Here is a 25,516-nt window from a genome sequence, read left to right on the forward strand (position 1 = left end):
CTCTCTCTCTGTCTCTCTCTCTCTCTCTCCACCCCCCTCCCCACATCCTTAGCCTCTAGATAGAAAATGTAAGTAGAGGCAGAGAGCTTTGAAAGGTGCAAGACCTACTGGCAAAGGGCATGAGCAGCGGCTTCTCCGTCCATGGAAGCAGTCACAAATGGAGCAGAAGATCTACCTACATTGCCTTCCCTTGTCGGAATGTCAGACTGTGGCTTCATTATGAAAAGATGCTGATTTCTAAAAGGATACCCACATGCCTATCTGTTTGCATAGCCACTCTTACCTTGCAAAGCATCTTCATAGATGAAGTCTGTTGGCCTATTCTAATTCTAGAGAACATTATAGTTTTGCATTCTGCTATTTTCACTGATAGCAAACGCCTCTCCTCATTTCTGAAGCGTTTATAATCATCTCACATAATAATACACTGAGGAACAATTTATTAGAACCAGATATTGCCCCTCCTCCGTGTAACCAGGATCACTAAATAGAATTGTGCAAGTTAGCCCTTGTTTTGAGGTCATGAGGCTCCAAAGGAGAAAACTGTTTTCAATTTGTGCAAAGACAATATAAGCCAGGGGCTTAAAGCCTACCTAGGCAAAGGGCCACTGACACAAGACTCATGTTTAGTGAGGGACAAAACAGAAAGAGAAACATAACGATTTTCCCTTTTACCTTTCAACATCTTGACGGCTACTGTTTTGCAAGTCGCTGTCTTGTCGATTCCAAAAGCATCTGCCTCAATCACTTGGCCGAAGGCACCGCGGCCAAGAGGTTTTCCTAGAACCAATGACAGTGGTATTATAAAATACACTTTGATTGTCACCCTGTCAAAAGACATATGAAGATTCCAATTGGTCAAGAGGATGGTGCATCCCAGTTAGACCCACAGAGCACTTTCCTCCTTTGTTCTGGTTTTTCCATTTGCTTTTCAAAATGCCCTGCTTTGGATGGTTGCACAGGCTCCTTACTACTAGAAAGCTAAATGGATGATTACCCAAAGTCAAGAGATAAAATTAATATTTATAAATCAGAATACATCATCTAAATAGACCCGACCTGTCATTGTCTTAACCGAGAGCTAGATAAGCGGGTAGAAACCTATATCAAGTTAATAGCAGTTGACAACTCACCTAGTTTCAGCCGGTCCCTGGGGAATTCCCACTTGCTGGCATCATAAGGCAAGCGTTCACAGCGCTCATCCAAGGGCAATTCATCTGGATCCATGACAATAGACAAGTAGCCTGTCTTCAGTTCCCCTTCATTGGCCTGGAAAGCATAAATCCTCCCTGTCATACACACAGCCTCTTGTTTGGTTGTTGTTTTGTATGCATATTGTTGTTTAATAAGGGCCTCATTCATGATAATCTCATTTTCCAATAAAACTCATGGTGTTTGAGAGCGCTCCTATTATAATCCTCCTTTTAGTGCCACTTCAGTTTCCAAAAATGAGTTCAGAATAAGGTTTCTAAATCTTAATTACAGTGGACAGTCCAAACCTTTCACCCCTCTGGTGGCTCCCATCAATTAATGCCCACAGTCCACCCAAAGAAAATGGACAAGAATGTTATTGTATTGAGGTAAAAATGTGCCCATTGAGCCAATAACAATGGGAAGAAGCTGCTGAAAGAAGCCCAGTCAGCTTCCATTAATCACAAAAACCAAGACACAAGGGACAGGAGGGAAATTATGTTGTTACCCGCTTAACGGTCCGTAGGACAATGACAAGAAGGAGCCAGAAGAACATGGCAATCACTGCAGTGCCGACGAGGATAATGACTTCCAAGTTGGTCTTTTCCTGGGCACCTGGAAGACACGTTTGAGTGATCAACAGCTGGAAATCTATAGCCTATGGTAGAAGGTGACAAAGGAAGACATGAAGGGAGAAAAGGCAGGACCTCATGTCACCCACTTTTAAGACTCCTAGGGACCAATAGCTCCTTAAGCTGGATAGAGTTCGTACTTTTAAAGAACAACAGAAACACACCACTCATGAAGATATCCAGCAATGAACCACAGGTGTTTACGTGTCTTAAGAGATACATATAGGATGTGTCTGGCGAGAGAACTCTAAGGAAAAAATATACTTCTATTCGTGGGTACTTGAGTCTGGTTTTGTGCTGAGAGTCAACATCTTTGCTTATGTGGCATGGGAAAATTGATTGTTTAGGAATCTACACAAGGAGATAAGTAAAACTCTTTGCCCAGACAGCTACTTGTGACCACATACCTACTATGCGCTGGTCACTTTCAATATATTGCCCTTCTTTACTTTTTCAGTAACTTTCAGTTTTCAGATGAAGAAATATGGTTTGAAAGATTAAGCTACTTGTCTGTGAGATATAGAAACTTGGTGGGCTGTTCAAGGGTTATACTGGATTTGTTCAAATTGAGCTGACCATCCTGTCCCTATGTGGCAGAAGCCTGAAAGAGGAGAAGAGAGAGGAAGACAGGGAAGGGAAGAATAGGTGGGGTAGGGACACAGAGAGAAAGAGAGGGAGAGACAGACAGACAGACAGACAGAGACACAGGCAGACAGAAAGACAAACACAGAGACCGACAGATAGACAGACAGAGACATACACAGAGAGACAGACAGAGACAGAGAGCACCAAGATAAAGGCCTTATGTGTGGAGGGAGCAAGGGAAAGGCTAGCAAGTAAGGCTGTAGGTTGCTCTCCAGAACACATTCCAAGTGGAGAGATACGGGCAGGAGGCTCACAGCACCAAATGCTTAGCACCAGGTGATTAAGAGACAACAATTATCACTTAGGGTCTCAGTCTCTCCTCTCACACTGTGCAGTGTCAGTTGAAATGAGCCTCAAGCTGGGAGGCTTGAAGCCAGAAGCCAGAAGACAAGCAATTAATTAGTTGGCAAAATAAGAGTTACCAGTTGGGAGTGAGCTCTGAGTGCATCTGTAAGTGGATTTGGTTTCTCTGATGTTTCCAGAGAAGTAATGGTTCTACCTGTATGTAAAGGCTTAAAGGCCTACTCATGTAAGAGACAGAAGACAGGTCAAAGATTCAATGGTCTCAATCAGTTTATGTGTGAATAGTCTCATATTAACATCTGACAGATGGACTTCTATAGAAGCATTCAATGTCTACCCTCTCCTCTCCTCTCCTCCCCTCCCCTCCTTTCCCCTCCCCTCCTCTCCCCTCCCCCTCTCTCTCTCTCTCTCTCTCTCTCTCTCTCTCTCCCTCTCTCTCTTTCCTATCTCCAGGTAAGTCTCCATAGTATCTATGCCACTGTGCCCACATAGGCATGATAACCTAATGCAGATGGCTAGTGGGTGGAGGCAGAGTACCAGAGAGAACTGGTGGGTGCATCCTCCCTGGGGTTGGCACCAAGCCATGAACCACTTTGGTAGTGACAGAACTAACATGCACTTTGGCATCTCCAGTTGCAGGTGCAGTTTATAGAATCCTAACCATCTTAGAGATTTGAGAGCATGCTAGTGGCTCTAGTTGCAGTACTGGACATGGTGAGTTGGACAGATGAAAGGGGCCAACATTTAGACTTGGAGATGTTAGAATTCTGCCAAACCTACCTCTCTAACCACCCTGAGTCACCCCCTTGCACACCACTCTTTCACTCACACAATAGAGTCACATTGTTCCCTTAGTGTATTACAAAAACAAGATCCAGGAACACTCTTCTGAAGATGAAATGTTCTGACACAGAATACTGACTGAAAAACAAAGGTTAGATTTCATATCGATCATACACACACACACAACACACACATACACACACACACACACGCATGCACACACACACAGCCAGGGGGAACGAAGTTTCCTTTCATATTTCAATTATAACCCCGGATTTTCCACATCATAAAAGCAATCACCTATTAATCATCTATTGTTTATGAGTGAATCTTATCTCTGCTCTGGGAAAAATCCTGAACCTTTGATCCTTGTCACTAGTTGAATAGCAATGCCCAACACCAAATCTATTTTTTCCCCAAGTATATATTGAAGTGTCGTTTCTGTAAGTTAACCATTCAAACAAAGTGAGAATCGAGAACAGAAGGGCATTTCTTACTCATGGCTAATAGTTTTCTCACAGCGAGAACTACGTGGACAGAAAATATGGTACAGACTGAAGCGCGTGCTAATTTTGCTTTCTGGTTAAAAGGACGCAGAGCCATTGAAGACAGATTACAAAGAACATGTGGAGAAACTGTAACTCAGACCTCACAGACAAGTAAGATCTAAAATTTTCTGAGCACCGACCCCTAATTTCATGTGACAGATCCCAGTCAAAAAAGGTAGATACACTGAAAAATATTGTGTAAAACTGCCTTCAGGCTATGTACACTTGTGTGACACTTAAATGAACATCTCAGAGACGAGGCTTAACAACCACGAGTGTCACCATGAGTCACCCACAAGGCATCCTACTCAAAGTATGTGCAGCTATGTCCAAAGCGATCTAATTGCCAGAGACCATCTGATGAGACTATGACATCACACCGACCTTCTATTATGAAGAGTGTCTCCGCTCTTGCACAGCCAAGGACATTGCAGGCCTGGCAGGTGTAGAGGCCTCCATCCTCCTTCCTCACCCTGCGGATAGTCAGGTTCCGGTTCCCATCTCTCAGTACAATGCCTAAAGGAAGAAGGAAATTCTTGCTTTATTTCTGATGGGATGCTTTGTCCATGGCATTAAAAATAAAGACTAGTTGCTGCCCTTTATCTCAGACCATTACCTAACTCTAAAGAGGTGCACAGCGTTGACTACTGACTGCTCTCCCATGGGATCTACATGCAAACTCAACTGGACTCCAAACAAGCTGCTTGTGACTCTGAAATGAGCCAGACCCTGTACCCACATTTGTGTGTTCCACGGGAGGGCATGCAAGTGTATAGAGGCCAGAGGTCAATGTGAGGTGGCTGCTTTATTGCTTTCTCCTTTCTCTCCTCTCTCTCTCCTCTCTCTCTCTCTCTCTCTCTCTCTCTCTCTCTCTCTCTCTCTCTGAATCTGGAGCTTGATGACTCAGCTAGACTGGCAAATGAACTCCAAGGAGGCATTTGCCTTCCCATCCCCCCACCCTGCCCCTTAATACTGAGATTCCAGAAGGATGCTGAGTCTAGCTTTCTACCTGGCTTCTAGAGATGAGAATGCTGTGGTGCTTGTGCTAGTGTGGCAAGCATTTCACTGAGTCATTTTTTTTGCCTTCTGTCTACCTTGAAACAAGCCAATAAGTGATAGAAGTCATACCTAGCATCCATCAGAAAAATAGACAAGAGAAATAGACAAGAGAAATAGACAAGTTCCACTCACCTGAATCTTCTACCAGGGTCTCATTGTCTTTGAACCATGTAATGTGTGGGGTAGGATTTCCAGATGCTGGGCAAGTCACTTCGATGGTCTCGCCAATGGTTGTCGTCTGATTCTCCAGATTTCCAGTGATCATGGGTGCCATGCGCTCTGTGCACATAAAAGGAAAATTGTAGAGCCCACGGTTCAAACAGCTTTCATGTCCTGTGACTATTAAACGGTTCTAAACCTCATAAGCAGGAGCCCATTAATAAAGCAAGCTCAAACTACACCGAACTTGGCAAACAGCAACCTTGTTGGATGAGTGAAGTCAAACAAAATAAGAAAGGACACTTCAGACAGACACAGAAGCTTTTAAATATTCACATTAGCCACCCCACATGCAAATCACACAATACTTGGGAATCTTTGGGGATTGTTTTATTCAGGTTAGAGGATTTATTTTCCTCCAATTCCACAAGGCTTTCCCTAAGAGTAACTTCTTCTCTGGAAAGTTGTACCCTCTAAGAGTAAAATTCACGTTTTCCCTTAGGAAAGGCAAAACTTCAGGACAATTATGTAAGGAGTGACTTACATAACTTTGGATAACTATATCATTTCTAATATTTACTGTCAGTCACATATAATGAGAGCCACGCCATTAGCCTTATTTTTATGTGATGTGATTGCAGTCCAGGTTAAGCACCTTACCCAAGCCCCTATAACTAAGTAAATGGTTGAGATAATAATAGAATCTGATGGGCCTAAAAGTCCTGCATGGTTTCCACTAAAACACAAACCAAACAATAATATCCTACGAAAAGCCAAGGCCATTTGTCTACATGGACAGCAAAGCATGAGCTTTCCCATGCTCCTGAAAATCACCCAACTGCAGTAGAAACATTGATGAACATCAGAAAGAATCGTGTTGAGAGAATCCCCTTCCACACTTAGCAGAACGTGGTCATTTCCACCATGTACTATATATATCAGAGTTTAAACAAGTGCACTTGGCTCTGGCCTACTTCCAAGAACAGAGTTTTGGAAACAACAGAGGCATCCTTATAGACGCATACCCACTGACTGTGATGGGAAACTTCCTGGTCATGGCTAAGCCCAGAGCTCCCTTCTCAGCACTTTCTAAACTCTCCCTCATCTGGATCAGCTACTGTTTCCCTGATATAACGGGTCCTATGTGTGGTGTAATCTCTAGGGTCTTGGGAACAACTTCACTCAGAAACATCTGTCCTTCTGTCCCCAAGTTTTTTAATAACAATCATATGTTAGCATCTATTTTCAAACACCCCTTCAGATAAGCCAAAGCACTCAAAAATGATATTCATGTAAAATGTTGATGTAGATTAGTTAGCCTGGGCAGTTCACCTTTCTCACACTATAAACCAGAGAAGATGCACATCACAAGAACTTCAGAGAGCACAACAAAGAAAGGAGAAAATGGCAGGAAAAAAGCACAGAGATATAAACTCACCTAAACTCACCAGATATCCTCAGAGCAGAGATTGCCCAGGTTTTGTGCAAAGTACAAGGTTAGACAAGACAGGCTAGCATCCCCACAGGAAATGTGAAAGTGTTTTTTTTTTCTAATCCCAAACTTAACTCACTGAACTTCACCTACTGCAGACCACATAGGCTACCAGAGAAGTACAGGCAATGAGTGTGGCACCCCTTCCGTGGAATCTTCTAGATCTTAAATTTAGACCTTCATCACACTTTTCATGAAGCAGGTATCCCACTGACCACCTTGTATGTGCCAGTGTGTTCTATGACTAAAATTACGGCAGTAAGCAAGCAAAGATCAATTTTTATCCCCAGGAGTTGGAGACCCCACAATGGTACGATCACCCGGTATTTGCCTATAGTCCCATCCTCTCCTTCTGGGTCATCACTTTGAGCTTCTGACCCTCTCTTTGCTAATAGTATTACACACATGTGCTAACTTTAATCATTTGAATGTCCAAGGATGCCACAGGAAGTTCTCTGGATTTAAGCTAATCCCTTGCACATACTAGTAGTGACATCATCTTAAACACTAGAAAGAGTCAAGCTGTCTTCTAATTTTAATGTATTACCTCACCACTGTTAGCTTTGCTCTGCTTCCAGGAGTGTGCCAGCCTACTAAAAAAGCTCCCAGAGGCCTGTACTATGCACACAACACTCAAACACACTACATTTAAGGCATTGCAATTCTGTCACCCAGGGATGCCTCCATACCTAGGATGATGAGCTGTTTGACCAGGCAATGTCTTTTCTTGGTCTTCTTATCTTGAGCAGAGCAGACATAGTCGCCTTGGTCCTGCAGAGAGGCATTCTGGAATGCCACAATCAAGATGTCATTTGTGCTGTTAGAAAACATGGTGCCATTCAGTTTCCAAAGAGCATCCAAGTTCTTGCAAACTGGTGTGAGTGATTCGCCCATGTGGACGGATGTTGCCTGTGAGCCAAGCTTGTACCACGTGAGGTTCTCAAACGTATTTCTGTCTGCAGTGCACAACAGAGACACACTCTCCTGCTCAGTTGGCTGGGCAGCAGGTTGCACAGTAATTTCAGGACCCCCTGAAATGTAAAGCCATAGTTAGTGGATAGTGACTTAAGTTGGTGTATGACACAATTGTCTTCTTGCTGCTATGATGAACTAAGAAACAGCTCTTGCAGTCCCAAGTCATTACTACAAAGACAGAGCCAGATTAGACAATTCATTTTGCAAAATGTATTATTTGGGAATGTGAAATTAATTTTCCCCAAGTATTCCCTGCATTTGACTTTGAGTTCTGGATATGGTTTCCAAGATGAAAAAAAAAAAAGCCCAACAAAACAAAACAAAAAGATTAAAGCAGGGCATTTAATCACCACATGGAATCTTTAATGATGCCTTCTTATTAATACATGATATGAAAACTACATTTATTATAAGTAATTAGCTCAGACTAAAATATCTGAGCCAGTACAATCAGCTCAAATTTACCCATAAAACTAGGCTGCAGTGACAAACTCTGGAGTGTAGAAAAGCAGAGGCCAGTGACTTAACATCATTTCCATACTCTAGAAGCCCAGGCCCGGGTACTGTTCTATCACAAGCCCACGGATAACTTCACGAACCCCAGCAAGTCATGAATCACACTGACTGGCAAGCAAGACAAGCCACGCCTGTATTGGCTGGTTTGGGGTGTCAACTTGACACAGGCTGGAGTTATCACAGAGAAAGGAGCTTCAGCTGGGGAAGTGCCTCCATGAGATCCAGCTGTGGGGCATTTTCTCAATGAGTGATCAAAGAGGGAGGGCCCCTTGTGGGTGATACCATCCCTGAGCTGGCAGTTCTTGGGTTCTATAAGAGGGCAGGCTGAGCAAGCCAGGGGAAGCAAGCCAGTAAAAAAACATCCCTCCATGGCCTCTCTGCATCAGCTCTTGCTTCCTGCCCTGCTTGAGTTCTAGTCTTGACTTCCTTTGGTGATGAACAGCAGTATGGAAGTGTATGCTGAATAAACCCTTTCCTCCCCAACTTGCTTCTTGGTCATGATGTTTGTGAAGGAATAGAAACCCTGACTAAGACAACACCCAACATGGGACTTGCGGCTTAAAGCACAAGTGGAAACCTTCTCTGACCAGTGATAGGATAGCACATGAACTCTCACACGAGCCCAGGGCCTGCATGAGCAGCTTTAACGTCTTACCGTCAAGTCCTAGCTACACACCACGCCACTTGCACAAATTCCAAAGACAACCGAGGTCCTCACAACTTATTAGCACCCACTTTCTGAGGGTGCCCCGCCCCACCCTCTAAAGAGGTCTCTACTCACTGATCACATGGAAGGAGATGACCCTCTCTCCTCGTCCCGCTTTGTTGACGGCTTCACATTTGTACAACGCTGACACGTTGGCAGCTTGGATGACCAGCGTACTTACAGTCTGTGAACGTACAAGACCCAAGCCATGAACAATGCAGGCTGAATATGTGTGCGCACGCAAACACACACACACACACACACACACACACACACAGACTGACTATTCATCAGCACCCACAGCTGCTAAGAACTGCCTTTGCCATTCATGGTACCACCCTGCCCATCGGCAAAGGTAAACAGCTCTAACCAGGCAGTTAGACAGGGGTTGCAAAAGTGCTTTGGAAATCCTCGAGGATTCACTTTAATGAATAAACATAACTGACACTTTTCCTTTATCATGTGCATAGAGTCAGAATTACTTTTCAACAAGTGAATACACTAAATGGTATTATGTGCTTCGTTTCTCTTCCATGAACTGCTAGTAAGCTATGGGTACCGTGGGGTTTTCCCTTCTCCTTTTACATAAGTAGATATTAATTGTGCAAAATAGCAGGCTTTGTTAGGACATTTTTATACATGTATATAATAGATTATATCCACTCCCAGTGATTTTGTCTTCCCCACCCCACAGTCCAAATGATCTCTCTCCTCTTCCCAAATAGTCTTCTCTACTTCTGTTGTGTTTTATTTTATCTTGACTCGTATGTAAGAAAATCATATGTGTCAAACTTACTTTGTCAAACTTACTTTGCTTCATTTGATGATCTCATCTTTCTGCAAATGGCATAAGTTTGTTCCTCTTTAAGATTGGAGGTGTGTGTGTGTGTGTGTAACTCACACTTTCTTGATCTACCTAGGTGGACTCTGTAACTTGGATGTTATAGATGACATCACACATACTGGTTATTAACCTCCAATATACCTTTGATATACCTTTGCATGTTATTGTACCGCCTTCTATTCAGAGGTAAGGATTAGAGAGAGAATCAAAATCAAAAAGTTTAAGCTCACTTTGTTTTTTCCTTCAATCAGGGCATATTGGTTTTTGGTGACTTCGATCTTGTTTCCCCCCTGGAAATCCTCCACGTGTCTCCATTCTTTACAAGCATACGGGCTTGTTTGGCTGGAAGAGGGAGAAAGCACAGCAAGAAAGCACAGCATGTCAAGATTTGACTTCTCTCTCATTCAGGAGTACCGGAAAGGGTCAGCCTCTGGTTATCACGTTCCTAGTGATAACTCTCGACACACGCGAACACTTCGCAGAACTTGGCGCCAATTAAAAATAGATGCCTACACACAACAGTGCTAAGGTCCTGAGGATACAGGAGGGAAGCAGCTATTCTGGGAACAAGTCTCCATTCATAAATTGGATCGACAAGACAATTCAAGCTCACTTAGTTCAAAGGAAGGTAAGGAAACTTGGAAGCCATTGGGGCTTCTTAAAAGTCACCTCTCTGGGACTGACTGCGGGCTTTTGTTTAGGAAATGGCCAGCAGTGGAGGAAGAAACTTGGGTTTGCTATTTCAAAAACAACAACAGGAAGTGGAATGCTTAGGGTGGTAGGTTGAAGGTGGTGGCTGTTGTTTTCCCTAAGGATGTCTGCACTTGTGGTAGACCTTGATAAGCCTGGGCCTGAGACTCTTGAGGCCTGGGCTAGGTTTATCACTGCCTCGCATCCACCAGCACTTCCTCTGAGAGATGGACATTCCCACAGATAAGGAGGAGCAGTGTGGTCCTCTGCAGTCCACAGACAGAAGATGATCCGATGATTGGCATCTAGCAAATGCAGCAAGTAGTATCCCTTTGGAAAGGAGCCCACCAGGGCTAACTAAGGAGAAAGAGCATAGTGGGGTATGGGGAATGAGTCCAAGTACCATTGAAAGGGTGACCTCCTTGGAGACAGCCTTCCAGGTTTCGATGGAACCCTGGCATGGCTTGGCAAGAAGGGACGCATGATGGCAAGCGAAACAGAGTCCACAGCCCCACTCACCCGGGCCTGTAGGAGCAGGCTTCTTCTAGCTGCCAGTACCATTGGATGTGGTGCAGTGGAGGGTTGGCGTAGACTGTGCATGTCAATGTCTGCATGGTCCCATATTGGTAGGAATCCATAGGAGAGATCAAGGCTTTCTCACCGATCTGGGGTGGGACTGGAGATAGATAGAAAAGACAACCTGTGAACTGCCCGATTGCTTTGAGGAATAAAGGGGATTTCAGCAACCAGATCTGCCTTATATACTCATATGATTTTGCTTCTGCTTGCTTTTCTGTAGGACATCTAGACTTGGAGACAGAAGACCTGAACTCTTAGGCTCTCATAACCCTAAAACCCTGATAAGCCAAGTGACTTCAGGCCAGCTATACATTCCCATGCCACACTCTCTCATTCTTATATGAGAGATGTTGTTCTCCATGCCCTACAGTCCAGCAAGAAGGGGGTGAGAGGGTACAGAGAGAAAGCAGTTGGAATGATGCAGCAAAGACATTTATTGTATGCCCAGTCTTGCTGAGGTGCTCCCCGCTGACTTTCAGTTCTCGTTATCATGGCTATGGCTTTCACTTTACACATGAGAGGAAATGGGAAAATATTAAAAGATTTGCCCAAGGGCATCATATATAGCAGTTCATATATAGCAAGATCCTGGACAAAGGTAGACACGGGCTTTGGAGCAGAAGCTTGGCTTCTGTATGTACCGCGCACAGCAAGGGAAATGCTAGGGTGTACTGAAAGTGGTGACTTGGTGAAGTGGAGCGATGGGGTTGCCCCCTGTCTGCCTCTCTGTCTTTGCTGCCCGATTATTTTCTTCTTTTCCCTGTATTTAATCAGCTTCTGCCATCCTCCCCTCTCTTGCAATCCCCTTTATCCATGCTGCTTCTAAGCAGTCTTCCCAGAGCCTGTTATCTTTAAAAAATACTCCCTAGAGGAAAAAAGAAATGAAACCATGCTCAGAAAAACACACAGAGGAGGATCGAGACGCGTGGGCAGTACGTTCCTGGACTGAGACAACTGCTTGACGTTTTAATGTGTGGTGCCAGTAAGAAGGACAAAGAGTTACACCCGCAGCATGCCTCTGCGTTTGGAGCAAAATATTAATCTATTTACGGGGGGAGAAAAGTGCTGTAGTCAAATAATCTAGTTAAATCCTGGATACTCTTGTCTCTCCCATCAGAGAAGACAATAGCCATTAGCCTATGAAGATTCTAAGGAAGTCCTGTAAGAAAGACACTTTAAGTCAGTCCGGTACCTGCTACACTTACCTGAACTCAAATACTTAATTATAACATTCAGTCTGGGAAAGTAAAGTTTAAAACACTCTTAAATCAAAAGCTTACAGTCTTTCCTGACCTCTGACTGTGGACAGCAAGTTATTCAGTGATCCTGGACTCCACAGGTCTCCTGTGTGGAGTTCTGCCACGCATCTGCATCAAAGCATCTAAATCTTCAGACTAAAACATCACACAAAACACGAGGAGGGTCTCCTAAGTCTTCATTCTATATAGCTTTGTAGACAGGAGCAACAGGAGCTCACAAAGCTTTGAGTGAGCCCAGAGGCATTTGGTTAGGGGGTACCATCTCCTCTCACCTTGCAGGTGACCACCAACAGAACCTTCACATGAGTTATCAAGGAAGCATGGCCCACAGGATGGCAGACCACATCTCATTTCAAATCCACCTCCCTGGGTCATTTCTCATTTTCTTAATGCACTGGCCCCGTTAATGATGCAGATGACATAACAGGAGACAATAGAATGATGGGAGATGAGTGAAGATGCACTCTTTCTCTTCTTTAGCAAACTTTTGACAGAGGAGACACTGAATGGACTCACCATTCACAACCAGAGAGACCATGTGGCTCTGTTTCTCCATTGAAATGGGGTTGGTGAGGATGACCGTGTAGTTTCCTGCATCTCTTTCAGTCACTTCCATGATGGTGAGTTCATCGCCAACAATCATTGTGTAGTTGGACTCAATGGGCCTTCCATTTCTGTACCTAAGGGAGACAATCACAGGAGGTAGTGCAATAGAAGGATTTGACCTCATGCGTATCAATGCTTTGCTTTTATTTCCAGTAGTTACCATTTGATATCAGGAGCTGGATAACTGAGATACTTCACAGGGATTCGGACTTGGCTGCCCACTGTGACTTCCACCAAAGATTTCATCCCGCTACCAAAAGCAATAAAAGGTTTTGCTAGAAGAAAATGAAAGCAGTGGTTCTCATAAATGCCAAGTTACTGTAAATGTCCCTTTGGTTTGGATTTTTAATCATGTATGTACCGCCATCCTGAGAGTCCCCACACTATCCACAACAGTCACATTTCAGCTCACACACACACACATTCTAGGGTTTGTCAGCATTGTCAACTCACTAGTGCTCTCTCATGAGCCTTGAGCATTCTATCCTCCACACAGCCTTCACTACCACCACTGACCCCCACTCCCAGACCAGTGCCCATACCTTACCCTCGGCGCCCATGACACCCTCTACCCAACTCTGCATGTTGATTGTCCCAACACTCCTCAGACCTTCTCTCTTTACAAATCCCCTCTTCTGTCTAGTCTCAGAAGAGGGGATTTAAAGCATCAGTTCCAAATACAAACTTTCAGCCCCAGCCTGACTTCTCTGGGTACCAGGTTTACATATATCCAACATCTCCACCTGGATGTTTAATGGGCATCACCAAAGGAACACACTCAATGCTGTTCTCCATAGCCCATCCAGTCCCCTTCATTTAGTGATGCCACTGTTCAGTTGCTTGTGTTAAAGCTCAAATCATCTCTACTTTTTCACTGACAATGAATCAACCAGTAAGTACTTCTGGTTACACCTCATAATATACCCAAGATCCTTTTTCTTCTTATTCACCCCCACCAACACAGACACACACACACACATATCCTTGTCCAAGTCTTCCACCATCTCTCACCTGGATTCGAACTATCAACCTCCTAACTGTACTCCCCTCTTCTCCCTTCACTTCCTTACAGTAGCTTGATGATAGACCACTTGCCTAGCGTGTGCAAGACTTTTACATCGCAAACACGTGAATTACAAGGTAATCCTATAGAGGCACAAGTTAGAGCTCTAGTATGCACAAATTATCTTAACTGAGACATTTACATGAATGATAGGGTATAACTGAAAAATTGGGTGATTCATCTAAAGCTACACAGAAAGCACTGAATCTGGGTTTCCCCAATTTGGGAAGTTCATGCTTATTTAACTAAGCCCCTTAGCCTTCCTTATGGTAAACTAAAGTCTTTAAAAACATGCCCTCATATTTGCTAACACTCCACTTACAATAATAATGATAATCTCAGAAACGGCCATAACAAATAGGACCTAGTGAGCACTTACCATTTTAAAGTTGAGATTTTGAATCCAAGTCCCTGACTCTAAAGGTATGCTGTTGATCGCTAGGTCTTGTGCCCTCATTAACAAGAACTCAAAAGTACCTTGTAAATGAACAAGGTACTAACCTACATTGCTGTAAGACATCTCTCTCCCCCAGGCACAGTGTATTATCAAGAAGATGGTCGCTTACTGTGAACTCGGACAAATGTTCTATTTCTCTTGATCATCCGTCCACTGGATGCTACACAGGTGTATTCCCCTTGGTCACTCTTGGTCACACTTTCTATTGTCAAGGTGCTCAAAAACATCTTCGCCACAGTCCCAGGAAAGGGTTTCACATCCCGGTTTACAATCTTCTTATGATGAGGCTGAGAAGCAAAAACAGAGTCTAGTAAATGTTCACGTCCCAGCAGAGCACTGTCCAATAGCTCCTAAAGACCCACGGAACCAAACCCTGTCCCCTGGTGAACACAACTATTAATAATAGAGACTATAAACACCACATGCATACTGGGATTCAGGCGAAATGAGTGAAAGTTGAAAAAGGTGAAGTTGAGGAAGGATGCTGAGGCCTTCTTCACCTAATGAGAATGAGGTGTGTGTAGAGTGTGGAATCAAATACAACTGGTTAAAGAGAAATGTGACCTAGGTCACCTCTTAAAGGGAAAAATAGATCAAGGGCTTTAGAGAACATAGAAGTAGAGTAATGTCAAAAGATTAAGACCCTGGTCAGGACCGACATGCACAGGACAACTGCAGCAGTGTGGGCTGGGTCTCCCAGCATAACACCTTTTCATGGGTGCTATGCAGTCTGTCATTGTCCTATATGAAAGTGTGGATGCACTAGAGTGTGTGTGTGTGTGTGTCTGTATGTGAGTTGTTTGTGTGAGTGTGTGTGTTTGTATGTTTGTGTATGTGTCAGGTGTGTGTGTGCATGTATGAGTGTGTGTACATGTATTTGTATGTATGAGTGCATGTGTTTGTATGTCTGAGTGTGTGTGTGTGTTTGTATGTCTGAGTGTGTGTATGTGTATTTTTTGTTTGTTTGTTTGTTTGTTTGGAGACAGGGTTTCTCTGTGTAGTCCTGGCTGTCCTGGAACTCATTTTGTAGACCAGGCTGGCCTTGAACTCAGAAATCTGCCTGCCTCTGCCTCCCAAGTGCACCACCATCACCCAGTGTTATGTGTATTTGTATGTATGAGTGTGTATGTTTGTATGTATGAGTGTGTGTGTATGTATAAGTGTATATAAGTTGTGTGTGTTGTGTGTGTGTTTTAAAGTCTTAATAGTTTATCTGACCAGAGAGGACCCTATATCTCTTATGAAACCTTCCTTAGGACTTATCATCCAAGTACTCAGGCTTTGAGTTGTCAGCGTTACCTTTGAAGGTGGCGAGTGCCAGCTGAAGTCAAGCCCCACATTGAGCTCCGTTCTTGCTGTACAATTTAAGACAAGTTTTTCTCCGGCAGATAGCTCAATTTCATGAGGGGGGCTCAGAATCACATCATAAATCCTATATCCTGGAGCAAGCAAATGATAAAAACAGAAGGTAAGATGGAAAAGAAATCTAGGACTCGGCCCACATCTTTTAAGTGGCGCAGAGCGTGTGACATCATTTTCCTCGGGGACCACACTGCTTCTTGATGGCTTTCGGAAGGCGGTTTATAGTGATTTACAAATCTCTATCTTCAGCATTTCAAAAATGCTGTAGTAACCCAGGGAATAATAAAGTCTAGATACAATGAAAAGGCCTGGTGCCAAGCTGTGCTCTCAATATTGAATTTTCACAAAATGAGCTCCTCTACTGGAACTGTTTTCATCCTTGGTCTTGACAAGAGAGGAGAAGCCCCGGTTACAATGGTTTGCTGGTGAAGAAGAGTATTAGGAAAAAGCTAACCGTAATCTGCGCTAGAATCCTTTTCCATATCTCTTGCCTTTTACCCTACACCTTGCTCGCCAGGATACTCACGTAGAAAGCCACTCTTTATTGTATGATATTAATAATATGGAAAGGAGACATCCACTTACCTACAACCACAACTATGTACATGATAGACTGATAGGTTTCGTCATTGATCTTTGCCTCACAGAAGACCATGCCGGCATAGCTGATCATGGAACTGGGGAGAGTAAAGCCTATCTCGCTGTCCCAGGAAATTCTGTTTCCATCCGGAACAAATCTCTTTTCTGGATACCTCTGATTAGCAAACAGAGAGACAACAAATATTTAACCCAGCACTGTCCAAATTCAATGGCCAATGAAGGACCATATTACTTTCAAGAACCTAAGTTGGTTTGACTTTTAATGTGCTGTTGACCCTCCCTATGGGATCTTTGCAATTCACTGTTGGCATGGTATTGAAAGTGGGAAGCTCATCTCCAAAAAAGGCTTACAGCTATGGAAATGGATGCAGTGACTGAAAACGAGGTAACTCACAGCGCAAAGGGACACGTTGAGGTTTGAAATCGACCCTCGGCACGGGATCACCACAGTTTTGTTCTTGTTCTCGGTGATGTACACGATGCCATGCTGGTCACTGACAGAGGCGATGAATGGTGACCTGTAATCTAGAAGAAGAGGGAATTCTCCTAGTGAATTATTAGCAGGAAAGTTAAGTAGTCTTTGGGTCCATGAACTCTAACTGAATGACAGAATGGCTGTCATTGACAACTTGCATGAATGTGGACATCCACAGGCTAGGCTGCACATAGCTATCTGGCTCTAAAGATGTGATCAAGGAGGCCAGAGAAACACATACACACAGACACAGAAACAGACAGACAGAGAGACACAGACAGACAGACAGAGAGAAAGTGAAGGAAGACACCAACAAAGTAACTTAGCTTCTTCCACATGGAATATTACCAGGTAGAATCTATTTTAATAGTCCATGCTTTAATAGATTTTTTTTTTCCGAGACAGGGTTTCTCTGTATAGCCCTGGCTGTCCTGGATCTCACTCTGTAGACCAGGCTGGCCTCTGCCTCCCAAGTGCTGGGATTAAAGGCGTGTGCCACCACCGCCTGGCCTAATAGATTATTTTTACATAAAATAAAATATTTCATTTAAGACCATACACTTAAACTCTGAGTTTTATGATGATAAAAGTTCATGGTTTTCCATTAGGAAAGTAATGTAAATGACAAAAAAAAAAAAAAAAAAAAAAAAAAAAAAAAAAAAAAAAAAGGATCTTTAAACTAAGAGAAAATAACAATGATTTGATTGTTTTGATTTCAGATGATTCAGTAATTCAGAAGAATGGTCTTTATAATAATCTTAAGTCTGTGAGGACTGTAGATAAGAGTCTTTATAAAGCAATATTTCATAGCCACTACATTTAGTTCAAGATTTAGCACTTATTCACATCTATGACAATAAGTATTAGGAAAAACACAATTCCAAAGATTGAGATGAAAGCCAGAGAGGTTTTGATATCTTTCAGACGCCATTCACACAGTTTTAATACATGTCTGGGAGTAACTTCATCCCCTAGAGACAGAACATATGGTCTGGAGCCGCTGCTACTTGAAATCGCAGAGATAACACCTCACCTCCTAACCCCCACCCCTCTGATCAAGCCTTTTCAGAGGTGAAGAAAGAGTTAATGAAACCAAGGGGAAGAAGAGTAACTAACTCCTTTCAACAGCAAAAGCCTGATTTCCTTCCCAGCTGGAAAGCAGAGAGATGCGGCTAGCTTCACTCCCCACATGCCATCACCATTATCCTGCACAGCCAAGGCCAGCTTCCTGGCTCCATCCACCACTAGATGGGTCAGAGGACTGAGGAAGTAAGAGGGGATGCTAAAGACCTATCCACTGGGAATACTACATTCAATGCTTTCTTTCCTGTTGTTAAATTTCATGAGCAAACTCTTGAATAGCTCAACTCTGAAACCTAAGCTGAGGCAGGAGCAGAATTTTATGGTATATCCAGAGGCACCAAGGATACAAGCAGACGGTGCTAGAAACCAGCGCTTGTTACTCCTGCCTCTCCTCCATGGACATGGTAATGGAATAGTTCATGACTTGCTTCATTCAAAGCAAGCCTTGAGAAGCTAAATTCACCTCTTGACTTAAGACTAAAGCTATGCCGTAAGCTATTTCAGTAACCCTAAAGGGGAAGTAAACAAAAGAATACCAAACAACCACGCAGCCTCCCAAAATAAAACATTTATTGTAAGCCACGAAATGACTTTTCTCATGTCTCCAGGTTTCCTGACTCGGGGAGAAGGAAGTATCGAGATACTGGAGGAGAAGCTCATCTTGAAGCATTTCCAGACAGGCTGAGAGCAGGAAATCCTTGCAGTCTTCTGAGAGAGCCACGTCTCCCAAGACTGTGAGATCAAAAGGAGCCAGGCATTCTCCAAGGTCTGAGCCTTGCCTCCCTCAGCTCTGCAGAGTGAGGAGGGGAGGCACAGAACTCTGTGGTATACTTGGCTTACCCGGAGCAAAAAGAATAGACAATCACTGAGCAGCTCAAGAGCATCGTGGGATATTTGGATATGGCCTCTGGTCTTCCATACACTGACCCTACTGAATGGAAGTGTAGATATGCAAGGGTGGTTGGTGCCCCGGTAAAGATCCTTCCTGCCTGGTGAGTGGCTTTCAGGAAATAAAAAAACCTTAAAGTCATTTTCACCTGTCTCAAATTCCCGGAGACGTAAGGGTACATACAGATGAATAAATGAAATACTTTTATAGATCCATCCTTCTCTGAAAGAAATATAACATTGTATGCCTGTGTCAAATATAATGCAACTCAGGGCTGGAGAGATGGCCTAGCAAATGGGAGCACTGGCTGCTCCTGCAGAGGATCTGGGTTCAGTGCCTAGCACTCACGTGGTGGCTCTGTAACTGCAGGTCCAGGGGATCCAATCCCCACTTCTGACCTTCACGGATAGCATGCACAAACTACACATACATACATGCAAAACTCTCTTTCACACAAAAAAAAAAAAGAAAGAAAGAAATTTAAAAAAAGAGTGACAAAGAAACCTTTACATTCCTGAGAAGCAGATGCTGTTACAGGCAGTGAAGAGAGGTTTGGTTTTTTTTTTTTTTTTCACAAGAAAAGGTGGTGTGCAATTTTTAGAATGTAAAAGAGCTCCTATTCATCCCGTAAACATGGAGTACATGTTACGTTGTAGTTTTTATTATATGGATGCTAAGTTACAAACCTTGATTGCATCACAAAACGAACTTTTTTATGTAAGACAAAAGCTAAGTTCCTTTGACATAAAACTAAAGGTGTCCTGTAAATCAGTTCTAGATCTTTAGCCCTGAAAGGGAAAGTCTATGAAGGAAACCCAAGCAGCTAGCCATCACCTCAAAGTAAGAAATTTGCTATGTCCATGAAGACTGTTCATATCTCCCTGGAGTTGGTCCCAAGCCCTCTCAGTTCACACACGCAAAGACAAGACAGTGTTGTGCTTTGCACATGGGTATGTGAATTTATTTTAATAAAGTGGTAATGTGAAAAGGAAAGATCTTATGGGGGAGGGAGAAAGAAAAAAGAAAAAAAAAAAAAAAACAGCCTCTAGAGTCCTTGGCGATTTCCCTATGCATTCCTGTAAAAACCTCCTCCCTGCTCCAGATAACCTATCTCACCACAGAAACCTCTCTATTATTCACCTCCAAGCCTCCGCATTTTCAAAGATCCCAGAGTCTCAAAGAGCAGAAGACATTTTAGGCGTCTCCATAGCTCGTGTCGGGTCCCAAGGAATCACAGAGCAAGGTAGAAAATGAAGCAGGGCTGTCCTAGCCAGAGAAGAGACGAGCAGCTCCAACCAAAACCCAGACTTCTGGTGAGTCCTTCCCTAAGGAAGCCTGGCAGAGAAGCTCCGAGATTTCTAGGGGCAAGCATCTTTTCCAACAAGCCTCTTACTGGACTCAACTCTTCTTGACTCTATCGCATTTACGACATTGGAAGCAGACGGGGGAAGTACATTCTGGCCCACCACTTACCTCGAACATAGACATAAACAGTGGAGGCTATGTCGGCATCCCGATACGAGCACTTGTAGGCTCCAGTATCATTTCCAACCACTCTGGGAATGGTGAGTGTCTTGCAGAAGATACTGTCACCACCGCCGCATTCAGTCACCAATACCCTTTCCTCAGAATCACGCTGAGCATTGGGCCAAAGCCAGTCCAGGTCCCGCTGTCCCCTGAAAAAGTATTCCAGGAAGATATCAATGGTACACTCCATGCCACGGGGCTATGTTTCAGAGAGGCTATGCGTAAGAGAATGAAGGTTTGGTTTTTCACATGCATATAAACTAATCAATAGTCACCTTCAAGATGATAGATGCTGGTGGCAGACAGTCTACAAGGACATGCCACCAAAGATCTCACACTCTGTTTCAGAAATCACCCACGTGGTTATGAGTTTTCTGTTAGCTCATTCATTCATTCATTCATGCAGTCATTCAATAAATATTTTAAGCAATATATGATTGCTAAGCATTATTAAGGACAGAGGACAACTTTGAAGGGACCAAGGATATCATGCTCAGTGGTAGAGTAGTTGCCCAGTGTACACCAGGAAGCAAAAAACTCAGTGCCTTTCTGGAACCTAACTCTAATCGAGGGAGACAGACAATTTAAAAGTACAAGTTGTTGCATAAACGGTGGTGATTTGATACTGTGAAGGAAAATATAAAAGAGGCAAAGGAATTGGACCGAGCTGGCCCTATGCACATCGGGAGGAATAGCATTCCAGGTAGCACCAGTAAGTGTGAAGGACAGACAGGACCCAGGGCACATCTGAAGCATTGAAGAACAGCAACAAAGCTGAAGTCCCTATGTGGGTATAAGCAAGGGAGAGTAAGAATTTAGGACACAGAGAGAAGAAGCACACAGTGCCTTATGAGGGCCACACCAAACAGACTTCTATAGCTTCCAGTCTCCGGAAGGCAGTCAATACAAATAAAACAATGTGACCCACTGAGCCATCATCCAAAGAGCTTAGCACTCACATGAAGTGACAGGATCGTCTGTGCCCGAGCACTCCAGGGTTTTTTTCAGAACTTAAGAAATGTTCCCAGCGTTCCCCAGAGGGAGATCTTAAGTGGGCTTTGTGTCTGAGAATAGGGGGAGGAAACTCTCTGGAAATGCCATGACTTAATGAAGATAAACAGCTCCTGCTGTAGCTTTCTGGGTTTGCTTTCCCCCAAAGACTGGGCATTGGTGACTTTTGTAGACCTTAGATATGAGGCCTGGGTTCTCTCCACATGCAATGATCTACACTAGCCCTGAGTTGTTCTGTGGGTCTCTTGATATTCTTCAAATATGAGGCAACTGCCACAAGCTGCTAGGGCTCTTTTTGCCACCAAGCACTCTCCTCAGATGGCACTATGGCCTAGGCTCATTACTGTCCCCAGCAAAACACACTGCCCTGCAGACGGGTCTTTCATGAATGACCATACTCCCAGCTACACCTCCTCTAAGTTCCTTTCTTGTCTCTCAGTGGAAAAGCAAAACTCAAGGTCCTCTTCTTGCCAAAAGTTCTGTTTCTCACTTTATCCAGCATCAACACTGTGACGTCTTGCTGGCAAGAGGGAAAGAGGCCTAGAACATCAAGCCAGACTATGAAGGTCATGGTCTGAACAGGACATATGGTCAGGAATATTATTGGGTAGATATTAAATTACTAATACAGGCAGAATTTCATTTGTAGAAAACAGCTAAAAAAAAAATGTCCAGAAGCCATTCTGGGTGACTTGAACATGGATAGAATTTTAGCTCTATTCATAAGGATATCTCCTTTGCTTTACTAACTTATCAATAGTTGTGAATGTCAATTACATGCTAGTTTTAGGCACATCTTCTCATGCATGCATGCATATTCCTGTGTATGTTACATTTGTGTAAAATGTTTGTGCATGTGGCTCAGCAAAAGAGTACAGAGGTTTGAAAAGACTTTTTCCATTGTTTCATTATTAAATAGGTTCTTAGAAGTCTCATGATTTATAAACAATTGTAACAATACTATTATACTTCTGCAATAGTGGAAATTGTTGTGACCTCAGTAAACAATGAGTCCTTTCACACAGGAAAGCTGGCTCAAAAAAGGATTCCTTACCTGCAAGTAATCTGAAGGGTTGTATTTGCCAAAATTGTCAGTATGTCTTTTTGTGTGCTGAGCTTGGGGGGATGGAGGGAATCGCCAGGCAAACCTAGAAACAAATTAGAAAAGAGTTGGATCCAATAGGAAAGCCCTTCCATAAACAATGCACACTCCAAGTTTTAAAAGGCCTCTTCAGCAATTCATTGTATAAAGGTGGGATTGACTTTGTCCCAGTCCCAGTTAAAGTTCACAAGCTCTGTCATAACAGGAAGAATGGGCAGATGGTCACAAACCTACACAACAGCTCTGCAATTCACGGCACCAGGGTGGAGTTCCTGTTTTCCTCCGTTGCCAACTTCAAGGTCTTACAAAAGGATACGGGACATTGAAACCTGGTGAACCTCCATCTGATGATTTCAGGCCCTTGGGAAAGGGCCCACTGACATTTCTTGTAAAGCATAGGATGCACAGATCTGACTAAATTGCTGATTAATGAAAACTCCCTGGAGACATCTCTCTACAGCTCGTCTCCATACCCCTGAAAGGGACAGGAGCCACTGTGACCCCGTCCCATTGTCTTTTATCATGCTGTGTACCAGACTTCCTTTGGTATCTGAGCTACAGAAGCTGAGGCAGTGGCTTCTAAAGACAGCACATTTAAGTGGAGGAAAAGGAATTGGGGAAGAGAAATATCTCCCAAGTTCATGCATACATGCATATTCATAAACTCAGAGCAAAACTAAAAATAGTGTAAGTCTAATGAGCAATAGATAGGGGGTCCCAACTCATTAATCAAAGCTCTGAGCTCATACCAATACAAAGCTGGAGACATAAGACACTTGTTACCTAACTGATTGAAATGCAAAAAAGCATCTTGAGAGATACATACCACTGCAGGTCATTACACAGCAAGATAACTAGTTTTCAGTCAACTAACCCATAACATGCAACCGGCTGCTTTAAAAGCATGAAAAAACAGACGTTGCCCACTATGTTAAAGGACACCAAGATCTTCTAGCTCTTAGCTTAAAACGTGAGCTACCTAGTGTGGTGCACACACCTGTAAGCCCAGCATTCTGATGAGTGAGACGAATGGACCGCAAGTTCAAGGCTAGCCTGAGCCACACAGTGAGACTCTGTCTCAGAAGAGAAGAATAACTAATTAATAGCAGGCAGGCATCCAGGCTTTCTAATTCACACTGACTAAGAACAGATGACTCCTAAGACCTCAGCTGGCATTGATGTTGTTGGGCAAATAAGTGAACGTGAACGAAGATGAAGCCATGTCAATAAAGTATTAGCAAAGAGCCAAGGCAAATAGCCAATGCCGTGACACTGTGGCCCTCTGAGAACAGCCAGAGACAGCTGTCCACTGGCTACCTACACAGATGTGCAATAGTCTACAGCCATGCCACCCTGAATACACCCAACCTAATAGGATGTACATATGTTGCTGATACAACTATAGATTTAGTAATTAATGACATATTTTTAAAACATTGGTAATTAAATGACATTAATGAATCTCAGAAGCTAGTTGGCATTGTTAAGGACTTGTGTTTGGGCCATGATTTTAAACTTTACAGTGTGTTTATTCCTAGACCAACAAATTATGCATTTTAAATGGCATTTAAAGTGACTGGATCACAGATGCTCTTGGTCTGCCCTGAGACAGCTATAGAACTGGGTAGTCATATTCAATTAGTCGGCATAATATTTGTCAATATGAAATAAGTCACTGTCCCTAACATAGGCAAGCAGTTAAAATGTTCTTAAACAAGCCTTTCAATAATGGAATCTTACTTTGTTTGAGAAGAAGCAGGAAATGGAAAAACAATTTGTTTGATAAGTAGATTCTAACCATGAGTGAGAAACATTAACCTGCAAACGATCACTGGATACGCTCATCTGATGGACTCACTAGTCAGGCAGATGTGTGAGGGAAATGTAGTGGTAACTAATCATCAACTGCGCCCACGGCACCACCACAGTAAATGACCTTTATTCTTCAGTGCCAGGAAGCGAGTGCAGAGCCTCAGCGCTCTACCGCTGATCTACATGCAAGAGCCACGAAGAGCTTCTCAACTGTCTCTGTAATAACATACAGCCATAGATTCTCTTAGAGTGCAGGCATGTTGGCTATGCTCATCTTTAAAGAATGCCCCATTCCTAAGACATCAAACACAGCACCACAGTATCCTAGGGATATGTCTGCAATCAAATCCAGTCAATGAGGTTATCAATAACTGGAGATTTACATCAGTGACTAATGCTAACCCACCGCCTTTATTAAACCTCATTCATTTTCATCGGCAAGTTTGGGTTCTGTGCTTTAGAAAGCTCATTCTGACTGCAAGAGGTACATATGCTACTATACAATAAAAGCCCTTTTATGTTCAAATCCGATAACCAACATTAATTAATTTGTGCACTGTTATCCTTCCCGCTCAAAGACCAGAAGGAAAAACAACAGCGGCTCTGTCTCTAGACTTCGATGGCACCAATTATAGCCCAATCCAATTAAGCAAGTCACACACTCCAAAAGGGCAACCTCCATCTTATTCAGAGAACGGGATACTGTTAAGCTGCTACACTAGGAATTCTCTGGGCTTTAAAGCAGCTTGCTTCTCTATGGAACCCAGGGCAAGCACATGTTCCAGGCTGTCTTTCTCTTCCCAGAAAAGGGGAGAGTGCAGCCTTCTCAGGAACAAGAGGGCACTCGTGATGGAGCTAGCCTGATGAACCAAGTCATTATGAGGAAAACTCAATAGCTGTAGACAGGCAATCTTGGTGCCTTATGTGTCAGTGCCAATGCTTTTAAGCCATTCGATTCTCTTAGGGTGCAAGGAATGTTTCTGCAGAATTGACTTCTTTTTTCCTGATTCTCCATTCTCCAATGGGTGGATATTGGAAATCTGCAAACTGTGGCTTCAAAAAGGAAATGACAGAGAAATAGAGGAGGAAGAGGAAGAGGGAAAGGGAAGGGAGGGGAAGGGAAGGGAAGGGAAGGGAAGGGAAGGGAA

General features: G+C 43.3%; 1 protein-coding gene across 1 annotated transcript in view; it reads right to left on the reverse strand.

Moving 5' to 3' along the window:
* Kdr (kinase insert domain receptor) overlaps positions 1-25,516 on the reverse strand; it is a 45,246-nt gene that overhangs the window by 18,388 nt on the left and 1,342 nt on the right. Inside the window, exons 2-18 of the mRNA XM_021162949.2 lie at positions 22,509-22,602; positions 20,390-20,592; positions 16,864-16,994; positions 16,455-16,623; positions 15,807-15,946; positions 14,617-14,794; positions 13,148-13,262; positions 12,898-13,061; positions 11,063-11,219; positions 10,084-10,195; positions 9,085-9,193; positions 7,502-7,843; positions 5,294-5,440; positions 4,487-4,618; positions 1,700-1,806; positions 1,134-1,269; positions 676-780 (exon numbers count right to left, since the gene is read on the reverse strand). Coding sequence (XP_021018608.1) covers positions 676-780; positions 1,134-1,269; positions 1,700-1,806; positions 4,487-4,618; positions 5,294-5,440; positions 7,502-7,843; positions 9,085-9,193; positions 10,084-10,195; positions 11,063-11,219; positions 12,898-13,061; positions 13,148-13,262; positions 14,617-14,794; positions 15,807-15,946; positions 16,455-16,623; positions 16,864-16,994; positions 20,390-20,592; positions 22,509-22,602 — 2,541 coding nt within the window. The remainder of the gene's footprint in view (positions 1-675; positions 781-1,133; positions 1,270-1,699; positions 1,807-4,486; positions 4,619-5,293; positions 5,441-7,501; positions 7,844-9,084; positions 9,194-10,083; positions 10,196-11,062; positions 11,220-12,897; positions 13,062-13,147; positions 13,263-14,616; positions 14,795-15,806; positions 15,947-16,454; positions 16,624-16,863; positions 16,995-20,389; positions 20,593-22,508; positions 22,603-25,516) is intronic.

This window comes from Mus caroli, chromosome 5, assembly GCF_900094665.2.
Source record: "Mus caroli chromosome 5, CAROLI_EIJ_v1.1, whole genome shotgun sequence".
Classification (NCBI taxonomy): Eukaryota; Metazoa; Chordata; class Mammalia; order Rodentia; family Muridae; genus Mus; species Mus caroli.